Source organism: Carcharodon carcharias, chromosome 13 (assembly GCF_017639515.1).
Source record: "Carcharodon carcharias isolate sCarCar2 chromosome 13, sCarCar2.pri, whole genome shotgun sequence".
NCBI classification, from domain to species: Eukaryota; Metazoa; Chordata; class Chondrichthyes; order Lamniformes; family Lamnidae; genus Carcharodon; species Carcharodon carcharias.
Genome location: NC_054479.1, coordinates 56,058,151 through 56,081,735, shown reverse-complemented (window position 1 = coordinate 56,081,735; position 23,585 = coordinate 56,058,151). Strand labels below are relative to the sequence as shown.

Genomic DNA, 23,585 nt, shown 5'->3' with positions numbered 1-23,585 from the left:
GCCAGATTTTTATTTCCAGATTTTATTTAAACTGAATTCAAATGTTCAATCTACCATGATGGGATATGAACTCGTGTTCTGAGAATTATTAGTCCATCAACGTAAACACTACACTGCCACACTTAGCTGGAAAACACAGGAAGTGAAATGTGTAACAGTGAAGTCAGAAAACCAAAGGAGGGTAAAACAACATAGAAGTGATGGGAATTTTCAATAACATGTAAAGCTGATCACAATTATCTAACTGAGAATAATATATATTTTGAACAGCCCATTTAAACAGGCTTCCTAGTAATAAATTAGTTTCCAAAAGTATGATTGATACATCAAATTGAACTTTGTTTCTTTTTAATCTATTAATTAAAAACTGCTTTCTAAAATAAATTCATACTGATCATTTATATTTATTGCACAGTGTTAATTGTTAATTACAGATGGACGATATTTTTCAATTCTGTAAATCAAATTGGTCACCTGACATTTAAACACTTCAGTTAGTATCATTACATTTTCACATATTCTATAAACATATCACGGCAAATCACATAAACGCAGCAGGGATACCGTCTGATTTTTACAAGTCACCCTTATCTGTTCAGAAATGTGATTATTCCTCAGGATCTGAACTGCTTGTTCAGGTCTGAAAGACTGAAGCATTAAACCAGGAGGAACTTCCTATAGTGAAAATGTTCCGTAAAGCAAAACAAAAACCCTTTGTGTTGACGATTGAATTTGAAGTTTAGTTGATGCTTTTTTCTTGAGCAATCACGTTGATTCTTACTGAATACAAATGTGTTTGTTTGAATTAAAAGGTTTTTAAATGGTTGATTACTAACTGTTATTGAATGAAGTATAGCCTCTTCCAGAATGATATGACTCTGCAAAAGGAAACAACTAATCTAACTATTACTATTTATCTCCAGTTCTTTTGTCTTAATGTATATAACTATAAAGATGCAATTCATTAATAGTTTTCAAAATCTTCAATTCTGTCTCCTGTACCGAAGATAGAGTCAACTCTTTGAACCTATCCTAATATTTAAGAGCATTAAGACTTGGGGCAGAATTTTATGCCTCGTGGCGGGCATGCGCCTGACCTGATCGGGCATAAAATAGCGCGAGAATACATTGGGCGACCATCCCAACATCAACCCGCACACGCGCAATGTTCGGGTTGGCGGGCATGCACAGGAGTCGGAGCTGCACCCACCATCAATTAAGAGGCTACTTAAGGCCATTAAAAGCTCAACTGAAGCCAATTTTACATTGCCTGTGCAATTCCATGCTCGTCACACGGGCAAAACAGGCAGACAGGCAGCCCACATTTTGCAAAATCTCATCCAAGGGCGGAAAACAAAGGGTCAACAGCATTGTCAGTGTGAGCAGTGAGTAGTTTAGGAGATAGTGTGCTGCTGGTTGGTTTTTTGAACTTGACAGCCTCATCTCTGTTCTGAGCTTCTTTCTTAGCATTTCTAGTCTTCATTTCAGGACTCATTGCTGTCTCCAAGGCCCCTGGAGGATTTTGACCGTATGGACCCTTCCAATATCAGGCAGCCTTCTGCGACCATGGTAACAGGGATTGTGCTTTCTGCTGGTGGTACCTCCTCTGAGGAGGAAGAGAGGGGCAGAAGGGAGAGGAGGCCAGGTGTCCCAATGCAGCTTCCAGGGGAGTGACCTGTGGGAGTAGGGCACAGGCACAAGGGGTGCAGGGCCAACAGGTAGCTCAAGGCAGAAGGGGCCACAAAAGACGCCACTATCCCGCTACCAGGGTTTACAGACAACACAACTACTTCAATATGTCAGAGGCGCAATGCCAAAGGAGGCTCTTCAGGGAGACCATGACCTCCATTTGATTGGGCCTGAGATCACCCCCAACTGTGTGGGTGAAAACCCCATGCTAGTAGCTCTGAAGGTCACAGTGGCCCTCTTTCCAAGGGTCAATGGGGGATCTTTGTGGAGTGTCCCAATCAGCTGTCTGCAGTTGCATCAAGCTGGTGATAGAAGCTCTGTTCAGGTGGGTAATGACATTTATTCATTTCTGTATGGAGCAGGTCAGCCAGGCTGATCGAGCCAGAGGGTTTGCAGCGGTTGTTAGGTTTCCAGGAAGAGATTTCACTCAATGCATGTCCAGATAGTGTGTGATCACAGGGTGCAGATTCTGCAAGTCCGTGCAAGGTACCCTGGCAGCTCCCATGACGCTTATATCCAGAGACACTCCCAGGTGCCGAGGCTATTCAGCACTCCAACCCAACTGGATGGATGGCTGCTGGGTGACAAGGGCTATCCATTGAAAAGGTGGCTTATGATGCCTCTCCACCACCCAAGAACAGAGACAAGGCAGCATTATAATAGGAGTTATGCGTCCACAAGGGCAGTGATAGAGGGGACCATAGGTCTTCTGAAGATGCACTTCCGATGCCTGAACTGTTCAGGGTGAGCACGACAATACCCCCCACCGGGTGGGTGTCACTGATAGTGGTTGCATGCTGCACTCTCCTGGCTTTGGCAAGGGGGGACACACTGGAGGAAGAGGATGTTGGCTTGACGCAGCTGCACAGGCTACAGATGATGAATCCAGTAGTGAATCAGAAGAGGAGCACGGTGAGGAGAACATTGAGGGTGTGGAAGCAGATCTCTTTGTCCTTCAGGGAGGCAGGGACACCTTGATCCAGTGTTACTTCAGCTAGGCTGCCATAGATCTACTTCCACCTAATGCCAGCGCTGCCGCCTCCATCCTGGATGTCTAAAATGACCCTTTAATTTGAACCCAAAGTCCACTCAGTGCCTGTGTAATAAATTTGAGAGCCACTCACATCCAGCATGACATATTGGTGTACCCTGCACCAAAAAAACACAAAGGTGAAGCATACTCAGGTCATTATGACAAAAACAAAATTTATCTCATTTTGACAATCCAAAATAATTAACATCACCTTTTCTGGTCTTCCTTCCCAGTCCAATAACCATAAACAAAACAACATAAAACAGAAGATCACCTGTGACCACGCCCTCTTGTGCTCATGGGAAAATTACGTTTGCGAGTGCTGTGTCCTGGCGCAGCCCACTTGCTGGCAGCGGCATTGCAGGCAACCTGCTGACTCTGATGTCTTATTGGCCTTAATGACCTTGGTGGTCGTCCTCTGGCAAGTTGAGCCTGTTCTGACCCTGCCTGGGAGGAAGTGGACAGTGCCACGGCTGGCATCTCACAGTCATTGCAGTCTCATCAGCTGCCACGGTCACTGAGGGGCGGAGGAGCTGCTGCCATCATCCAGAGCACCCTGAGAGGAGCCCGCAGAGATGACAAGCAGCTCGTGTGCCAATGTGAGGTTGCTCTGGACCTCCCTGCTCACCATTGATGGACAGGCACGTAGCTGGGATGCTGGGTGCCTCATCCAGCTCCCACACTGGCACTGACCACCTGAGGTCATTGCCTGTGTGAGGGCTTGCATGTCCCAGCACAACCCCAGGAACCCCTGATTCTGTCCCTGGAGCTGCCTCTCCATGAGAGTCGCCACTCCGCATTGTACTCAGCTATGAGGGTCAAAGCAGTGCTCATGCTCCACATGGACTCCTCCACAACAGAGACAATGGCACAGATACCCTCATGGATCTCCGCCAGATCCTCGTGCACATCTCGCTGGATATCCAGCATCTGCCACCTAATAGTCGACTCCAGTGGCTCATCATCTGCCTTTGACTGAGCATTGTCGTCGTCTCAAGCAGTCCTCTAACTGACGGCACCCTAGGCACTCTCTGCCTCCGCCAGCTGCTCAAGCAAGGTAAGCCCTGGCTGCTTGGACTGAGTGCCTTGCAGACCGAGGGCCACAACTCGGATGTGCCCTGCAAGGTGTTCCTCAGATGGGGTTGGCCAGGCTGCAATGCCGCTGCAGTTAGAGAGTGGAGTAATCCATGCTCCTCTGTCCTTTCAGAAGATCACCTATAAAACATTGAAAGGTCACGGACAGGCGGAGGCCTGCCAAACTTCCTAATCATATCCAGATTCGAGCACGACGCCTTGGAGCTGGAAAGGTGCCACGCACCTCGATCAACTGGCTGCGGAGGGGCTGGGGTGTCAGACAAAGCTAAGAGTGCAGTGCACAGAGTTTCAGGTGGTGCAAACATTCTTGTGTAGTCTCATCATTGATGGGAGCCTTAAAACTGGATTCCCCATTGACCATTGAAAGATGATGGTACCATGATGCAGATTTCCATTGTCTCACCAGGGACAGCGTGATGACTTAAACTAATGACATGTTGTTGTTCCCCCTTAGTTTCGCCAGCACACATTCAATTACAGGACCCCAAAGGACCGCCAGGCTTCACATGCACGCGTCACACCCACTGTCTGAACCAGGCACCGGTGCAGATACCTGCACCTCTGTGGGCATTAGATCCTCGCTAGAATGTTGGAATGCTGCAGTGAGGGCACTTCACACTTATTTGAATAGCAGGCGGAGTCAGGGAGTAGGGAGTACACAGGGCACCTGCTAAGTCTTTGTGCCACTGCCGCTGCCACCCCCCCCCCCCTCCACCGGCAGCGACATTGGAGGAAGCCTGCTGACTCTCCTTTCTTGTTGGCCTTAATGACCTTGTCAGTGGTCCTCTGGTCAGCGGAAGCTGTGCTGGCCCTGTCTGAGAGGGAGTGGCCAGTGCCAGGGCTTACCCCTTTGGTCAGCTCCGCCATCATTGACAGTTGGCACTCAGACTCTAACACCCCTGAGCTCCACGGGGGGATGGCAAACGTTAACACTTCACCACACTGATCCATGCAACATGGTACTCACCCTTCCCAAGCACAGAAGGTCGTTAAACCTTTCGCGGCACTGCACCCATGTGCACCGCTCTTTTTGTAAGATGCAGTGGCCTCCTCCTCCCATCTCTGGGGACAAGGGTGTCCCTCCTGGCAGCCACCTCCTCCAGGAGGACTGCGAGGCATTCATCCGAAAACTGGGGGGCTGAGTGCTCACCCAACCTGCCCTCCCGCCTGGCGTCTCCAGCCACACTTGATGCCATAACATCAGTGTTCACAACGCAGAAGATATGCTCTTCCCTGGCAGCCATCAAAAGGAGCTGCCTGTGCTATTTTTAAATCGGCCGCCGGGTCGCCATTGGACCCGGCAGCCGACAGGCCCCCACCCACACCCACCCCTTCCCAACCAGTTGGAAGCTGTGTTTCATGCTGGGTGGGCCTTACTTGGCCAGCCAGCATGAAATCTTGGTCAATGGCCTGTTTCCTGACCAGTTGCCCCCGCCCACCAAGGGTAAAATTCAGGCCTTGGTGTCATTGTGATTGCTCTTCTTTGAAATATTTTCTGCTTTCAGGAGAAGGCACAAACAGGTAAGCAGAAAGACAGAGAAAGGAAGGCAAAGAGAACTAGTGCATGAGGTGATTAAAGAGACAGCTACAAGAGAGGGAGACACACCCACAATATCCTCTTCTGTCTTTAATGCCATAAGAGATCAATTAAAAATATTGCATCTACCACATTCCAGATGTCACCTATTGGTTGTAACATGTGAGGTCCTCCATTACAAATGAAAAACAATGCGTGAAAAGAGAAAGCAAATCATTCTGGAGCCTGAAACTTACGAGCAGTTGTAACCGTCCTCTGATCTCTGCTGTTTAAGTGTAGTCCTAATTCTGGGATTTGTTTATCAAGAGTAGTAATCTCAAAGAAACTCAACAGGTTAGGTGCTTAACGTCACAACTGTGCTCTTTACTTCAAAGAACACCACAAGAGATCTTACTAGCATTCAAACTAAGTATTGGAAAGTAGCATTAAAATACAAAGGACTTAAATCATAGCGTTCAGGCTACATCCATAAACCAGTTGAGTTTCACTTTCTCGCTTGTGACTTGATTAGAATCTGCAGCTTAGTACTGACTTCCAGCCATGTGTAATTCTGCAACAAAATGCATGTAATGTCTTACCTGGAAGCTCTCCCAGAACAGAATTTGGAGTCGGTGAGAATCAGTGCTGTTTCGTGTATGTACATAAGGGGCACACAGATTTCCAGGGCCTTGGAGAGGGAAGGAAAATTGTATTAAACAAATCATGTCATATTTTACTGATAAGTATATCATTTTTTCAACTTAAGATAATTATAGAGTTGTCTAGGGAGACAATGAACGCATTTAGTATTGATTAAATTGTATGCAAGTTAGATTTCTTTCAGAGTATAATGTTTTGGGATACATTGGACTGGATTTTCCAGTGGCATCAGGACCCCAACATTGAGCCCATATGTGGATCCCAAGCCTGCCCTTGTCATTACTTTGCCCTGTGGCATAACCTTTCTGATGATGGCCTCCTAACTGACCACCTCCACACTCACCTTCCTTTTGGGCCCTTATGCTGCAGGCCCAATTACAAAGCCAACAACAATTTTAGGCCTGCTGCTCCATCAGGAGTGGTGGATGCTGCCAAGGCAGGCAGAAGAGTGTAGGGGCATCTCACAATGAGGCAACCTCAGCTGCCTGTATTGAAATTGTAAATTAAAAGGCCAGAGCTGATAGGCCTTCAGGCCGGAGGGGAAACTCCTTCAGAGGCCTATTCATGGTTGGGGTATGGGTTTTTCATCCCCAGGCCCCGTCATTGTGCATGGAGCCTCTTGCTGCTTTGGCTGACTGTCCTGCCACTGGGATTTTGCCTCGATTGAGCCAGTGGCCTTCACACACTGCAGGAGCCACTCCGACATCGGTAAGATTCTGGTATTGACAAAAATGGTCACTAAGTTGGGTCTCACATGGCTGCCTGCCTCACCAATGAACTGTTCCAACAGGGCACCTCCTCCATTTTACCAGTCTTCCCACCAGCTCCAACCCTGATTCCATGGGCTCTGAAAAATTCAGCCCAAAATGTGAGTAATTTGAGGGATAGGGTGGAATATACTGCCCCCCTCCTGGTTGGGCATTTGATCATGCAGGATGTTAATTAATGCTTGCTTAAGGGCTTCATCCTGCTGCCACTGCTATTCAACCAGCGACGGGCAGGAACTCGTCATAAGGGGAGTCCAACAAGCAGTGGGTGGGGGATCTTTTGTTCAGTAGCATTTAGTGCCTGATTGAGGGATGAGGGATCCAGCATTGGGAAGGGTGGGGCTCACTTAGAGGGCCACCCCCTGACCTTACATTCGACACCCCCCTCCTCCTTTCCCACCCCATGCTGGCAACTCCCAACCCGCCCACAATCACGTGTCTCCAGGGATCCAGCGATGGTCCCCAGTGAAGGTGTCACTGAACTGCTGGCAGCAATCAGGGACAGGATTTCTACCCTACTGCAGAAAGTCCTGCAATTAATTTTCCCTGTAGAGCCTGGAACCCGGCAGCAGGGTTCCACCATTTGCCTGGATGAGTGCAACTCCAACAACACTCAGGAAGCTTGACATTATCCAGGACAAAGCAGCCTGCTTGACTGGCACCCCATCTACCACTTTTGACATTCACTCTTGGAACTATATCGCTGCTCCTTCACTGGGATCAAAATCCAGGAACTCCCTCTCTAACAGTTCTGTGGGTGTGCCCACACCACATGGACTGTAGCTGTTCAAAAAGGCGGCTCACCACCAACTTCTCAAGGTCAATTTGGGATGGGCAATAAATGCTGGTCTAGCCAGTGATGCCCACACCCTGTGAAAGAATAAGTTTAAAAAAATGAGTCCCTTAAGTGAGTCATTAATGACCATTTAAAGGCTGTATCCTGTCCAACCTCAATTTTGAATTTGACTGGAGGAGTTCTGAAGCAGGAAAGGATGCCTGGCAAGCCTCAGGAGGGAAGTGGGGACACCTCCTTCATTGCCCTCCCTTCTACATTGGGTGCCCCCTAACAAGATCTGCCCCCTGAAGGTGCTCCTTCTCCCAGGCCTCTTCATGAAAACCCCCAACCCTCTCTCCCCACCTCCCCAGGCCTCACCTCCCCACCTTACCTTGAGACTACCCTGTATTTACTTGGTCCTGGACTCTGGGACTTTGAATCTGGGTACTGCTTGTATTCAATCCTGGCCACTGTTGCTAATGGTGTTACTAGGACTTCAGGGCTTTTGGCCAATCAGCTCTCTGAGGCAGAACTTACTCCCAAGTGAGGGGCAGAAGACCTGTTTCAAGCCAATTAAGGCTTCTTGGAGTGTTATATGGCTGCAGGGCACTTGGTATCGGTGGAGATGTGTTCCCTGCTGACTTTTCAGGTGGCGGGGTGGGAAACTCTCTTGTCTGAAAAATCCTGTCCATGGTTTTCAAAGCTCTTCATCATTTGGTTTTCCTTGTACCATGTCTGGGTCTGTTGTGGATCAATAGAGACTAAAAATTGCTATGATTATTCAGCAACTTCATTAGTGTTGTATCATGTGACTACCAGGATGGTAGAAGGCGAACTTGATGGACTTTAGTCTTTTTTTGCCAGGCTATTCCGAAGTAACCCAATTGCGCTATCCACCAACACCCTGGGCTTAAAACTCCTTTGCATTGCTCTGCTGACATTGGCATAGTAAACGAGTATCTGGCATCTTATAACTATAATAAAATTGGCAGGTTCCCATGCCAATATAAATGCATCTTTGACACCTACTGCAGGGGGATGTAGGTGAGAAATACTTTAGGAAGGTTGCTTGGGGAACTGATCCACAAGATTTCCAGGGTCGTGAGGGCCTAGGCTCAGTGGCCCCACTCCCACTGCTTCAGCAATCTGCTCTTTGGATTCATCCCAATGTTCAAGATTTTATCAAAGAATTAGCTGAGGAAATTCCCAGCATAGGAAATCCCTCCCCTTGGCCACATTACCAGATGGCCTCCTTCAATTCTGTATCATTAAATGGCTCAGTGATTATGGGCCATGACATGGACACTCACCCTACTAGGAATTGGTTAGCTGGGAGGGAACCTGGCATTTCCAGATCCCACCTGAGTTTACAAAGCACTCCTAGCTAAATGCTGACAGTTGCCCCTTCCCTGAGGGGATTCAGGACCCACATGTGAAAGAATGTAATAAAAAACAGAAAATGCTGGAAAAACTCAGCAGATCTGGCAGCATCTGTGGAGAGAGAAATAAAGTTAATGTTTCAAGTCTATATGACTGAAAGAATGTTGTATTTAATATGTGATATGTGAATACTGCTCTGTTACACTTTCAAAAAAGTGTTCATTAAAGATAAGAAAGCCATCTACAGGGAAATCTTCCCAGCAACAGAAAGTATCTTCTCAGGATTCTTCCCCCCAACCACACACACACGCTGTCTTTCATAGTATTGAGTTAAACTAACAAATGAACTCAGTGAAAACACTAAATGAGTTAGATGGGCATAATTGAAAATGAACACAAGATACATACGATGCACACCTGTGAATTATGTTGTATTTTCTATGCAGTTCTATGTAATACAGTACACAGGTTATGCATTATTACAGGTATGAATTTTTTTGACACAGGCACTATTTAAAGATACCTGTGAATTATGCACAATTGTTCACAGGTTAAATTATATTATGTGTGTCCGCGTGTGTGTAAATCATGCACAAATCAATGTAGACAGATTTGAATTATAAATAGATGTCAGTTGTAGACAGGTGGAGCTATGTGTAGGTAAATTGTAGCTGAGTGTAAGAACACACAGGCGATATTATAGAAAGGCAATATGTGATTTGTAGCAGTATGTTAGGTTACATGGGTGTCAATTAAAGGCAGATCTGAATTATAGTACTGTACAATATGCATAGATCTGAGTTTCCATTATACAAGTGTGAATTATAGATTATGACGGAATATAGCTGTGAGTTACATACAAGTTTAAACTGTCAGGATGTGAATTATGAATCAAAGTAAACTTTACACAGGTGTGGACACTACACAGTTCTAAACTGCAGATCTGAATTATGCCTAAATGCTAACTCCATAGAGATGCAAATTACACTGCATCATGAACCCTAGCCAAATATGACATAGGTTCCTGATGGGTGAGACTGCTGTAGTATGTACATGTATGACATACACAGCTGTGTTTCTAATGCTATATTTTTTTGTGGTGGCATGCTGGTTTGTGTCCATGGTATTTTGTTCACCCACCTTAATGATATCTCTTCCATTTATGGTGAATGAGAGCCTTTGGTGGCCCAGGATGACATCTCCGTTTTCATGCATTATTTTCACCCAGATTTTCACATTCTGTCCATTTCCCGGTCTGTCGAGTTTAACATTGCCACATTTTAGAATCTTCTTCTTCAGCAGCCCATTGCCTTGAACAGCAAATTATTCACGTCAATTTATCTCAAATAATATCTCTGGATTAGTTATCTTACTTATAACTGCACCATTCATTACACATACCTAGCACATCAATCCAGTCTTTTGGATTATCCACTACATCGCCAGTAGCATTATGTGTTGTGTCCATGCCCTGTGGTGTGCTCATTTACAGTGCTCCAGTAGACTTGCATTCAAATGTTTTAATTCGTCAAATGTTTGCAATCAAAACTATCTGATGCTATCATTAAAAGGCCATCACAGTCTGCATGGTCCATTGCAATCAGGACATCATTTACAAATAAACAGGTATTTTTAGGTCTACAAAGCATCAGCATTTGATTGCGAAAACATTTCCAGACATAAATGTCTCAATGACAAGTTACTGTTTAGAACATTTTTCAAACACAGATTATTGCATCACAGAATGTTTTCATGTTACTACGGATACATATTTGATACAAAGCGGTCAGTTAGAAGCCGTTTAGAATTAAACTTAATTAGAAGTAAAGAGCTTCACACCCTGTGAAAGGGCAGTTGTCCTGGAGCCTGGATTAACACGATGCACAATAGTGAGAGCAAGTGACATCATAATGTCACAGGCTCTCAACACAGACTTTCTAACCATTAGAATCATAGGGCTGAATTTTACGTAGATTGGGCGGGTGCGTGCCCGACCCAATCGGGCGTGAAATTGCACGAGTTGACATCAGTCAGTGTCCCGACGTCATCGCGCATTCGCATGATATTTCACTCGGTGGGCGTACGCAAAAGTCAATTAAGAGACCAATTAAGCCCATTGACAGCACAATTGTCTACCATTTTTCATTGCCCATCTAAGCCTATGGTTGGTGGACAGGCGAATTGGCCAGGCTGCCTTTACATTTTTCATCAAACCTCATCTAAGGGTGGGATGAGGTTTCCGTTATTGAATAAAATAAAAATAAAAATCTGTGGACAGCATTTTTATCATCTATATTTTCAGGTGCCTGATTCTGATGTTTGGACATTTTTTTCCTGCTTTTGGAAACTTAATTTGATGGTTTTCGGATCTGCAGCTCCCTTTCTCGCAATGCTCACCAGCACCTGTGTTGACACCATTGCCTGCCCTCCTCTAGCTCCCATCCCAGCAGTGCTGAGCTTTTCAGTACGCACTTCACACTGGCTGGGCGTTAATTGGCTGACCAGCGTAAATTCGTGGTCAAGTGCCGATCCTGGTTGGCGGTCTGTTTCCCGGTTGATCCTGGGCCCATCAATCGCGCCCACCGGCTGAGCTAAAAATTCAGGCCATAGCGTTTATTGAATTTTTCCTGTGACACTGATGTCAGTCTGATTAGAATGTCCTACAGTTCTAGTTTCTAGCTAGCTTGTAGCCAAAATCAAACTACGACTATGAAAACACATGCAGCCTTAACTCAGTGAAGATTGTAGGCTCATGTCCCACTCCTGACGTTGTACTGCATTGTCGAAGATGCCAGCCTTTCATTGAAACATTAAACCAAGAACAGGATTTTAGTGCTGATATGGGAGCCAGAATGGAGACAGATAGGTGCGGAATTTCTTGATGATAGCTGGTGGGCTGGTTCCCCAGCACAGTCCCGACTCCCCAGCCATTTTCCTGGAGATAGGTTCAGATGTGGAACAGCTACTCACTCTCAAGTGACTGGCACCTTGTTAATTCAATTAAAAGGCTAATTAAAGCCATTGTTCAGAAAACGACTGGAATTTTCTAGTCAACCTATGGGCCACCCATGGCATTGGGCTCATGGTAGATGCCTGGAGGCACCTTCCCAGAAGCAGACCAGGAGTGGAGCCAGTGCTCCAGAATCACTTTGAGGACCCCCGCCCCTTCATGCACTATACCTACGACAGCCACAGCAGCAGCCAAAGGCTTCCTCTCCACAATGGTGGTCCAGCATTTGTGGCCACTTTTAAAAGTGCTGAGAGGATGCTTCAAGATGGAGGTGCCTTCTTGCTCCTTTACCTATACTGGCAGCTGCAGGTCCTTCAGTGCTGGAGGGCCTCCAATTAGCATTCCAGATTTGAGAGTCCACCAGATGTCCTTAATTGGATGGCGAGCATGCCCTCTGGCCACTTACTGGCCAATCTTACAAAAATCGTTGTTGGGTTACCAAATTTTATTCTGATATCAGGGTCCCAAACCCAAATGGAAAATCCTGTGTCCTGCCTCTCGGTTGGACGTAAAACATCCAATGGCATGATTTTGAAGGAGAGATGGGGAGCTCTCCCGTTTGTCCTGGTAGATACTTATTCCTGAATCAACATCACTAAACATAAGAAATATGAGCTGAGGAAACCATTTGACCCTTAGAACTTGTTCTGCCATTCAGCAAGATCACCAGCTGATCTTCTACCTCAACTCCATCTTCCTGTACTATCCCTATATTCATTAATTCCTTAAAACAGTGTCAAAAATCTATCTTTTAGCTCTGAAGAAGAGTCATACGGACTCAAAATGTTAATTCTGTCTTTCCTCCACAGATGTTGTCAGACCTGCGGAGTTTTTCCAGCATTTTTTGTTTTTGTATCAAAAATCTATCGATCTCTGCCTTAAATATGCTCAACATCTGAGCATCCAAAGCTCTCTGCAATAGAGAATTCCAAAGATTCAGAACCCTTTGAGTGAAGAAGTACCTCCTCATTCCAGTTCTAAAAAGCCAACCCCTTATTCTGAGACAGTGACCCCATGTTCTAGATTCCCAAATCAGCATCTACTCTGTCAAGGCCCTTCATAATTTTATATGCTTCAGTTAGATCACCTCTCATTCTTCTAAACTCCAGGGAACATTGGCCTAGTGTATTAAATTTCTCCCTGAGGACAATCCCCTCATTCCAGGAATGAGACTAGTTTCTCTCCCACTAGGGTAAGTATATCCTTTATTAGGTTAGGAGACCATAACTACAGTATGTTCTGCAGTACTCCAGATATAACTTCATTAATTACTTGTACAATTGTATTAAAACTTTTATATTTCTGACCCTTTGTAACCAATTGCTTACCATACCTGCATATTAACTTCCTGTGATTCATGTGTAAGGACACCCAGGCCCTTCTGGATGCAAACATTTCCCAGTCTCTCACCATTAATTTTTTTTCATATTTTTCCTTCCAAAGTGGATACCTTCACAGTTCCTCATAAATACCATCTGCCATATTCTTGCCTGCTCATCCAATTTGTCTACATCCCTCTGTAGCTTGTTTGCGTCCTTCTCACCATTTACTTTTCTCAAAAATTTATATCAAGATGAAGTTAGATATGTTATACTCAGTGCCTCATCTTTGTCATTAATATAGATTCTAAATAGCTGAGGCCCAAATACTTACACTAGTAGTACCCTGCCAGTTACAGTCCACCAACCTGTATACTGATTTCTTTAAGTTCCTCATTCTCCCACATTCTACCATCCATAAACTTTAGAACATCCAAAACTCTGCTGCCCATGTCTTAACTTGCAGCAAGTACTGTTTCCAATCACCCCTGTGCCCGCTGACCTCCATGGGCACCCAGTCCAAGCAATGTCTTGATTTTAAAATTCTCATCCTTGTTTTCAAATCCCTCCATGGCCTCACCCCATCTTATCTCTGCAATGTCCTCTAACCCCACAACCCCCAGAGATACCTGTGCTCCTTTAATTCTGGCCTCTTTTGCATCTTCGATTTTAATCATTCCACCATTGATGGCTACGCCTTCGGTTGCCTAGGTCTCAAGCTCAGAATACTCTCCCTACACGTCCCCACCTCCCTATCTTATTTTCCTCCTTTAAGACATTCCTTACAACCTACCTCTTTGACCAAGATTTGGTCATCAGACCTAATATCTCCTTACGTGGTTCAGTATCATATTGTTTTATAATGCCCAAGTGAAGCATCTTGGCACAATTAATACATTAAAACCTAAGTTGTAGTTGTGAGTTCAATAAATTTGGTAATCTGTGGTACCATGGATGTTACCAGATTGTTTTTAAGTGTTCAAAGACTAATGCATGTTTGGGAAGGGATCTTCCACCTTCACACATGACACCAGTCCAATATGTGATTGACACTTAAAACCTTTAGAAGTTAGAAATGGGAGATAAATGGTGCCTTGTCAGTGTTACCCACATACCAGGAATTTTTAAAAAGTATTTATAATTTCTATTGTAAGTTACAACATTATATGTAGTTATGTTTCACATCATTGTGCAAGCAAAGATTCCGAACAAAGCATTGTGATTTGAATAACTCAGTTTAATTAAATGTCTTCAAAACAATTGACAAGGCTCCTGCATTTTTGTTTTTTAAAAATTAATGTCATTATTCATGTTTAAATTATGTGATTTGTTCCTCTCAAGTCTGGAAACATGGACAAGGAAATCACCTGTTGATTACCACTTACCACCCTCCCTCAGCTAATGAATCATTACTTCTCCATGTTGAACACCATTTGGAAGAAGCACTGAAGTTTTCAAGGACAGAATGTACTCTTTGTGGGGAACTTCAATGTCCATCACCAATGATAGCTCAGTAGTGCCAATACTGGCCAAGATCTGAAAGACATAGCTGGCAGGCTAGACCTGTAGTGGGCGGTGAGAGACGCAACACGAGATAAAAAAACCTACTTAACCTCATCCTCATTAATCCATCTGTTGCAGATTCATCTATCCAAGACAGTATTGGTAGGTAGGAGCATTGCTAGGAGAGCCCACTGTGCAATCTTTGTGGAGACGAAGTCCCATTTTCACATTGAGGACACCCTCCAATCTTGTTAAGTACTACCACATGCCAAACAAGATAGAGTCAGAACAGATCTAGCAGCTGAAAACTAACATCCATGAGGCATTCTGGCCCATCTGCAGTAGCATTGGGCAGAATTTTCCCAGATTTGCACTAAAACGTTGTTTTACCCACCAGCTGAGATGGCGGGTTTTCACACTGTATCATCCCAGACCCATCCCATTATTTATGCACTTGCGGGAAACATGCCGTTTCCATGGTGGGCAGGCAAATGAGAGACCGCTTGCCATCACCCTGCCGTTGCATCACGCCGGGCTCCATGTTTAAAGTCCAGCCACAGGCACACATCTCAGTGCTTCCAGCTCACCACTGCTGCATGGAAGACATGGCCCTGAAACCGAAGAAGTCAGCAGTCCCCCAGTTTAATGATGGGTCTCTCGAGTGACTTTTGGATGCCATGAAGGTCCACAGGATGTCCTGTACCCACACTCAGGTTGCAGGATGGGAAGCAACATGACCAATCTGGCTTGGGATGTGGTGGCAGCGGTCATCAGTGCCAATGTCCTTCAGAAGAGGACACCAAGAGGTGCCGCAAAAGGATGAATGATCTCTGTTCCACCAGGGTAAGTCTCTCTTTCATCACTCCCAACTCTCACACTCACAAACCCTGCACATATCCACAGGGCCTTCACTCACTACTAGTTCAAGGGACATCACCATTCACTCTCTCACTCACCGACATTGTCCTCATTCACTGAACTACTGATCATCCACTGACCACTCAACACCACATAGGCCAGGCATTCTTGTCATATGGCCTGGCAGGTATCCTGTTTATACTTTCTCCATCTCTATTCATGCAGGACAAGCTGGCACACAAGAGAGAGAGGTCGCAGACCAGTGGTGGAATTCCCGAAATCAAGATCCCCACCGATTTTGAAAACAGAGCCATCCAGCTGGCCAGTGAGGATCTGGACCAGTCCTGTGCTGACTGTAAGGTCGGCGCTGCTCTACCAAGTGAGGATCCAGCAGTGCAACATCCATCAGACAACCATGCCATGAGTAATATGTCCTCTTTCACAGGCCACTGCCATGCACTAATTATCTCTCCTTGTTTTTGCAGGCACATCTGCCAAACAGCTGGCAGAGTCCATAACCCAGGGTCTCCAATGAGGTCCCAAAAAGGCCTCGGAAGAGGAATCTAGAAGCACCCCCCATGAAGTCCCATCACAGCGCTTACCCACACCCTCCACCAGTGCAGAGACACACACCTCAGTGGGATCTCAAGGCACATCGCACTGTCTGATCTACTGAAGGCAGCAGCAGGGATTTCCCAGGTGTCCAGCACTCGGACGACTGCTGGAAGCCAGAACATTTGTTAGGGGGAATTAAAAACGCTAAAAGAGAATACTAAGAATTTACTGAAAAACACTTAAACTCTGCAGGCAGACCTGGCTGTTAAACATATTAGGAGTTGAAGATTACCAGATGAACATTGCATAGCCTTGAGAGTCAGACTGGAAGAGACAAGCAGGACATAAATTAGTTTAGGTGGACTCCACTCTCACATAGGGAAGGGGCAGATGGTTTTAGCTGAGATATGGGAAGACATACAATGGACAAAGAAGGGGCTTTGATGAAATACAAACAGTCTTGAGTTGTGAGAACCAAGGCCTTTGCATATGCGTTTTAATTTTGATTGGACAATATAATTATGTATACCTCCTTTAGAATAATTGGTTAGCAAAATCACATGTTTATGTACTCAATAGGATAGAGTTAGCATGAGACCGGTGTGTTGGTTTCTGATTGGATGTATTCAAATGTACTCAAATGTATTATGATAAGAAAAAGTACAAAAGTAATGAAATGTAATCAATCTGGGAGCTGGGTCTTCATTCTTAGGAATGATTGCGGCTCCCTTGTATATGCTTGAATAAAACCGGTTAAAGGAAGCCTGAGTCTCTGTGGGTCACTTGGTGATCGGGGATTGTAACTTCTCCTCTTCAACTGGCCTATGTGATAGTTGCAGGATTGGAGGGAGTGTCATCTTCAACGTTGCTGAGTCCGAGTCAGATGACGAGCCTCTGGACTTGGTCATGTCACAGTTGCTGGAACTGCAAAGGCAGGTTCGGGAATATCAGGAAGGGATGTCCGCTACACTCCCATTGCAAGGCACAATGGAGGAGTCCATCCACCTTCAGTCTGAGGTGATAACGCCAGCATACCAACGCATCAAGGTCAACACTGGTAAGATGGTGGCCGTCATGGAGAACTTGGCCCAGGACTTCGCTCCTGCACTGCTGCGCAGGATCAATTCCATCGCTGATGACATAGTTGGCCTCCAATAGTATGTACACGAGAGGGGTGCAGTGCAGCTCGACCTCACTCCTCAAGGAGTCAGCCTGGGGCCCCTGGGCACCCATAGGGAGGAGGATCAGCAGGTGCACACTCTAGGTCCATCCATCCAGGTGACTCAGTGTGTCTGGCCCACTCAACTTCCCTCTTCCTGTGACCTCAGCAGCTCCAGCTCCACACACCAAAGGGGGTGCCACTGCCACTCAGCAGGACCCTGAAAGCAGGCCAGGGCCCTCCAAGTCTCAGCCATCCAGAGGATGCCTGCCAAAGTCATCACAGACAGGGCATAGTAGTCAGCAGGCTGCCGGATGTGGATGTCCAGGGAGCACCAAGACATACTGGCAGGTTTAGGATGGTTAAGGAAAATTAGTTGCACAGCCTGGGCAAAGGTGTTAATCACTTTTACATACTGTTCACTATTGTCAATAAACCCCCAAGAATGTCTCCCTGCCTATGGCTCCTTGTTCTGATGAGATGTGTTCTTATCACTCAGATGTGAAACCTTTCTGCACAAGATAAAGGCAGGTGTCGCAGTCTAGGGCCTCTTCTCTGCGCAGCCTTCAGACCAAAGTGATGGACTCTCCTCACACGTCCTGGAGACATTACTGATGCCTGCATCTCGGCAGTGCTTGTCATCGCTGCCATAGAGCAGGCGCCAGAGAGTTCTCTCATTCTCTTGGCGTGCTCTCAGCACCTTTATGGAGGGGCTAGCTCCCATCTCTTCAGCGTCTGTGACCACTGCTGATGTGTTCCAGCTCCTGAAGAGCTTAGGTGTTGAAGGCGGACAAAGCATCAGATGCTCCTAAAGTTTCATGGCTGCGTCACTACGATATGACCCTGATCACTGAGCACAAGCGAGCTGCCCTCAGCCAGACAGGAGTCAGACATTCTCAGAGGCTATGTGAAGATCTATGGAGTGTCCTTACTGCATGTCGTCATCATCCTCCTGCAATCGAGTGACTATCAGGGCCTCCATTGCATTGCCATAACAGGAGCATTCTCACAGAGGATATTCGCACTGCCATAAGCCAGACTGGAGTCAAACATTTACAAATGCGATGTGAGGAGCTATGGCGTTACCTCACTGCATGTCGTCATCATCCTGCACAAATCTAGCAGCTATGAGGGCCTCCCGAGTGCACCTGCCTTGTCCAGCCAGTGCGAGGGCCTCATCCCCGTTATCATCGCCACCAAGGACCTCCTCACCCTCATCCCTGCCAGTGTCAGAGACGTGCAGCTCCTCCAACTCCTCAACCAGCTCGTCTCCCCTTTGGAGTGCCAGATTGTAAAGGGCACTGCGGATGATGACAATGCATGACACCCCCTGCAGACTGTATTGCAGGGCTCCACCCGAACAGTCCAAGCACTGGAACCTCATCTTCAGCATCCCGATAGTCTGCTCCACCAAGTTGTGAGCTGCAGCAGCATCAGCCTCATTATACCATCGCTCTGCTGCAGTCTGAGGCCACCGCACGGATGCCATCAGCCATGGCCTCTGCAGATAGCCCTTGCCCCCTAGGAGCCATCCCTGCAGCTTCTGTGGACCCTGGAAGACTCTAGGGATCTGTGCCCTACTGAGGACGTAGGCATCATGCACACTCCCTGCAGAATGCGCACACCTGCAGGATGCATTTCTGGTGGTCGCATACCAGCTGCACATTCAGTGAATGGAATCCCTTGCGGTTGATGTAGTCCATCGAGTGTAGCAACGCAGACCTGTGCGCCACATGGGTGCAGTCAATCGCACCCTGCACCTGTGGGAATCCAGAGATCCAGGAGAATCTAATGGCCCCTGCATCCTGGTTGTTCTGGTCCCGGGTGAAATGCACAAAGTTGTGTGCCCTCAAGCAGATGGCATCCGTGACGTCATGGGTACATTTGTGGGTGGTGGCTTGTGATATCTCACAGAGTTCACCTGTGGAGCCCTGAAAGGAGCCACTGCCATAGAAATTGAGCACCACGGTCATTTTCACGGCCGCTGGCAGTGGATGCCCTCCATGTCCCCTTGGCGCCAACTCCTGCAGTAAGTGGCAGATGTGGATGACCAGGTCCCTAGACATGCGCAGTTGTCGGCGACACTGGTTTTTGGTCATCTGCAGGAATGACAGGCAGCGACTACAGACCCTGGGTGTTGCTCAGCTCCAACCATGGCTTGCTGTCGCTCCTGGGCAGAGTGTGCGAGAGCCCCAGCAGCCTCATCTTCTTGAGGTTGCTGCCTCTGCCTTGTGCAGCCAAGAGCCTCAATCGCTCTCTCCTCCATCTTGTTCGGTCTCTGTAGACCATCAGGCATGCAGCTAGGTCACCAAGCTCTATGCTCTTGATGCGATCCTCCTGCGGCATGAGAGAGAGAGACGTGGTTAGCACGGGTGCACTTAGCACCTTTCCTGGCTCTGTATGACAGCCCCTTAACACTTCCCAGAGAGTGCTGGCCACCTCTTGGATGGCCACAGATCAGTGCGCTGCATAGCTGCCCTGTCAGCCTGCGACATGGGGGAGGCTGTTCCTAACCGGGATGCTGAGATTGCAAGGGGCTGTGAGTGCCTCCAGCAGCGACTGCTACATGGCCAGTGTTGGTGTGGAGATTGTACAACATATGCAATCCAACTGCTCTGTGGTCCAGTAAAGTGGTCACGGACTCGCACTGTGTGCTGGGAGTGCATGGCAGGGGTAAGGCCTGGACAGCTTGGTGGTCCTTTGGTGCCTCCATGTTACTTGTGTGGACGGGCAGGCTAGGAGCCCGACCTCAATCATATCATTGTCGCGGTGCCTGAACTGTCTCAGTTGCAGAGGAACGGTCAGTTGATACAGGTGTCCCTACTGCATGGCCACTTCCCTTACCTACCCTACCCCCCACCTCAATTTCTTGTGTGCGAAATCCAATGCCAGGACAGCAGTTCCATCGCCCCACCTCATCCCACCCCTGACAACAGTAACCTCAAAGTTTTTTTTTATTCATTCATGGGATATGGGCTTTGCTGGCTGGGCCAGCATTTATTGCCCATCCCTAGCTGCTCTTAAGAAGGTGAGCTGCCTTCTTCAACTGCTGCAGTCCATGTGGTGCAGGTACACCCACAGTGCTGTTAAGAAGAGAGTTCCAGGATTTTGACCCAGTGACAGTAAAGGAACAGCGATATACTTCCAAGTCAGGGTGGTGAGTGACTTAGAGAGGAAATTCCAGGTGGTGGTGTTCCCATCTATCTGCTGCCCTTGTCCTTCCAGATGGTAGTGGTCGTGGGTTTGGAAGGTACTGTTGAAGGAGACTTGGTGAATTCCTGCAGTGCATGTTGTAGCTGCTACTGTACATTGGTGATAGAGGGAGTGAGTGTTTGCAGACATGGTGCCAATCAAGCGAACTGCTTTGTCCTGGACGGTGTCAAGCTTCTTGAGTGTTGTGGAAGCTGCACACATCCAAGCAAGTGGGGAGTATTCCATCACACCCCTGACTTGTGCCTTGTAGATGGTGGACAGGCTTTGGGGAGTCAGGAGGTGAGTTACTCATTGCATGATTCCTAGCCTCTGACCTGCTCTTGTAGCCACAGTATTTATATGGCTAGTCTAGTTCAGTTTCTGGTCAATGGTAACCCCCAGGATGTTGATAGTTGGGGATTCAGTGATGGGAATGCCATTGAACATCAAGGGGCGATGATTGGATTCTCTCTTGTTGGAGATGGTCATTGCTTGACACTTGTGTGACATGAATGTTACTTGCCACTTGTAAGCCCAAGCCTGGATATTGTCCAGGTCTCACTGCATTTGGATGTGAACTGCTTCAGTATCTGAGGGGTCACGAATGGTGCTGAATGTTGTGCAATCATCAGCGAACATCCCTACTTCTGACCTTGTGTTGGAAGGGACGTCATTGATGAAGCAACTGAGGATAGTTGGGCCTAAGACACTACCCTGAGGAACTCCTGCAGTGATGTCCTGGAACTGAACTCCAACAATCACAACCACCCTTCTTTGTGCTAGGTATAACTTCAACCAGCGGAGAGTTTTTCCCCTAATTCCCATTGACTCCAGTTTTGCTAGAGCTCCTTGATGCCACATTCTGTCAAATGCAGCCTTGATGTCAAGGGCAGTCACTCTCATCTCACCTTGGGACTTCAGCTCTTTTGTCCAAGTTAAACCAAGGCTGTAATGAGGTCAGGAGCTGAGTGGCTCTGGCGGAACCCAAACTGAGTGTCAGTAAGCAGGTTGTTGCTAAGCAAATGCCGCTTGATAGCACTGTTGATGACCCTGCCGTTACTTTACTGATGATGGAGAGTAGACTGATGAGGCGGTAATTGGCCAGGTAGGATTTGTCCTACTTTTTGTGTAGAGGACATACCTGGGCAATTTTCCACATAGCCGGGTAGATGCCAATGTTGTAGCTGTTCTGGAACAGCTTAGCTAGGGGCACGGCTAGGGCAGCAGTTGCCCCCCCCCGACATCCTCCAGACAACAGTCGCCTCCATGGCAGGACGGCAATTCACCCCGGCTCCCTTGAAGCCTGCAAAGCAACAGGCAACAACGGCAAGCTCTACAGAATGATGCTGTTCACTCACTTCCAGCTCCCCCAAGGTGAAGGCCGCCAAGTGCAGGTCATCTGTGTGCTGTTGTGAAACACGTTGATGTGCTTCCCCGCAGATGTGGATTGATGATCCGACAGAGCCCCAAAAGCCTGGAAGGATGGCCTTTTAATTATATGCTGATGTATTACAATGAGCTCTCTGACAACCATTGGTGGGAAATTCTGCCCGCCATTGGTGGGCTGAGCGGACAATCGCAACCCGCCTTCCCGCTGTCAGGAAACAGATCACGCCATATTGTCTGCATATGCCACCAATCACGTCCTCTGCCAGCGGGCACGAAAAATTCTGCCCATTGTATTCCACCACAATCTGTAATCTTATAGCTAGGCATATATCTCATTCTATCATTCACTTCAAGGCAGATGACTAACTCTTGTTCAATGAGGACTGCAGAGGAACATTCCAGGAGCAGCTCCAGGCATACCTAAAAATGAGGTGCAATCTGGTGAAGCAGGAATTGCATGCATGCTAAATAGTAGAAGCTGCATGAGCTGACAGCTAAGCGATCCCACAACCAATGGATTAGATCAAAGCTCTGCAGCCTTGCGACATCCAGGCGTGAATAGTGGTGGACAGAATGGTGGTGGATAGTTACACTAACAAAATCAGAGGTCCCATGGACATAGCCATCCTCAACCACAGCAGTGCCTAGCACATAAGTGCTAAAGACAAGGCTAAAATGTTTGCAACCACCAGAAGCAGCAATTGGATGATCCATCACTGCAAGAACAGTTGAGATCTGAGAGCGCAGTGGAGATAAAGAAGCAGGGGTGAAAGACAGCTCTGCAAGAACAGTGAGAACAAGAGTTAACGAAGTGGCAGGGAGAAAGAGAGAGATCACTGCAGGAACAAAACAAAATTGCCCAGGAGTGATGTCACTGGACAGCAGGCAGGTGATCAGTTGGTGAGAATTAAGGTTTCTTTTCCCTAAATTTGGGCAGTGGTTTAACGTAAGACTGGGAAACTATAAAGTAATGTACTAAATGTACAGCTTAACTAGTTAAATTAATTAATAAAACTACAAATAACTAAAACATTTAAGTTAGCTCCCCATAAAATAAAGTGATATAGCACAAGGGAAGCAGCTGATTGGTGAGTAGCTGGAGATCTTTATTTATTTAAGTCTTAAGTTTATTTCACGTTCAGTCAATTAATAGTTTAATAAATAAAGGCATAGCAAGCACCTCATTCCTAAGCAGTGGAACACCAAGACTTTTCCCAGAACAACTATGTGTGCAGGAAGTGCTGTCAGCTAAAGCAACTCAAGCTCCAGGTTTTGAAGCTTGAACAGCAGCTGGTGTCAAGGTGGTGCATCTGCAAGGTTGAGAGTTTCATGGTTAGCACATTTCTGGACATTGTCACCCTGCAGCTTAAACTGTGCAGGCAGAAAGGGAATGGATAACCACCAGGCATTTCAGAAGGATGAGGCAAGTAGCATAGGAACCCCAGAATGCATCTCACTCTCCAACCAGTATCCAGCTCTGAATACAGCTGAGAGTAATTGTTCCTCTGGGGAGTGCAGCCAGAGCCAAGCCCATGACACCATGACTGGCTCAGTTGTAAGGGGAGTGGCAGGAGGAAGATTAGAAGCGCAATAGTCATAGAGGATTCTATAGTTAGGGGGATAGATAAGTTTTTTTTGCGGCCACAGATGTGAATCCAGGATGGTATGTTGCCTCCCTGGTACCA

The 23,585-nt window shown here is 46.8% G+C and overlaps 1 protein-coding gene across 2 annotated transcripts in view; it reads right to left on the bottom strand.

Annotated features, from left to right (window-relative positions):
* Positions 1–10,187, bottom strand: part of LOC121286234 (peptidyl-prolyl cis-trans isomerase FKBP8-like) — a 45,954-nt gene extending 35,767 nt beyond the window's left edge. For both annotated transcript variants that reach the window (XM_041203261.1, XM_041203260.1), the window contains exons 1-2: positions 10,056–10,187; positions 5,933–6,021 (exon numbers count right to left, since the gene is read on the bottom strand). In XM_041203261.1, the coding sequence (XP_041059195.1) occupies positions 5,933–6,021; positions 10,056–10,130 (164 nt within the window). In that variant the 5' untranslated portion in view covers positions 10,131–10,187. The remainder of the gene's footprint in view (positions 1–5,932; positions 6,022–10,055) is intronic.
* Positions 10,188–23,585: the final 13,398 nt, after the last annotated feature.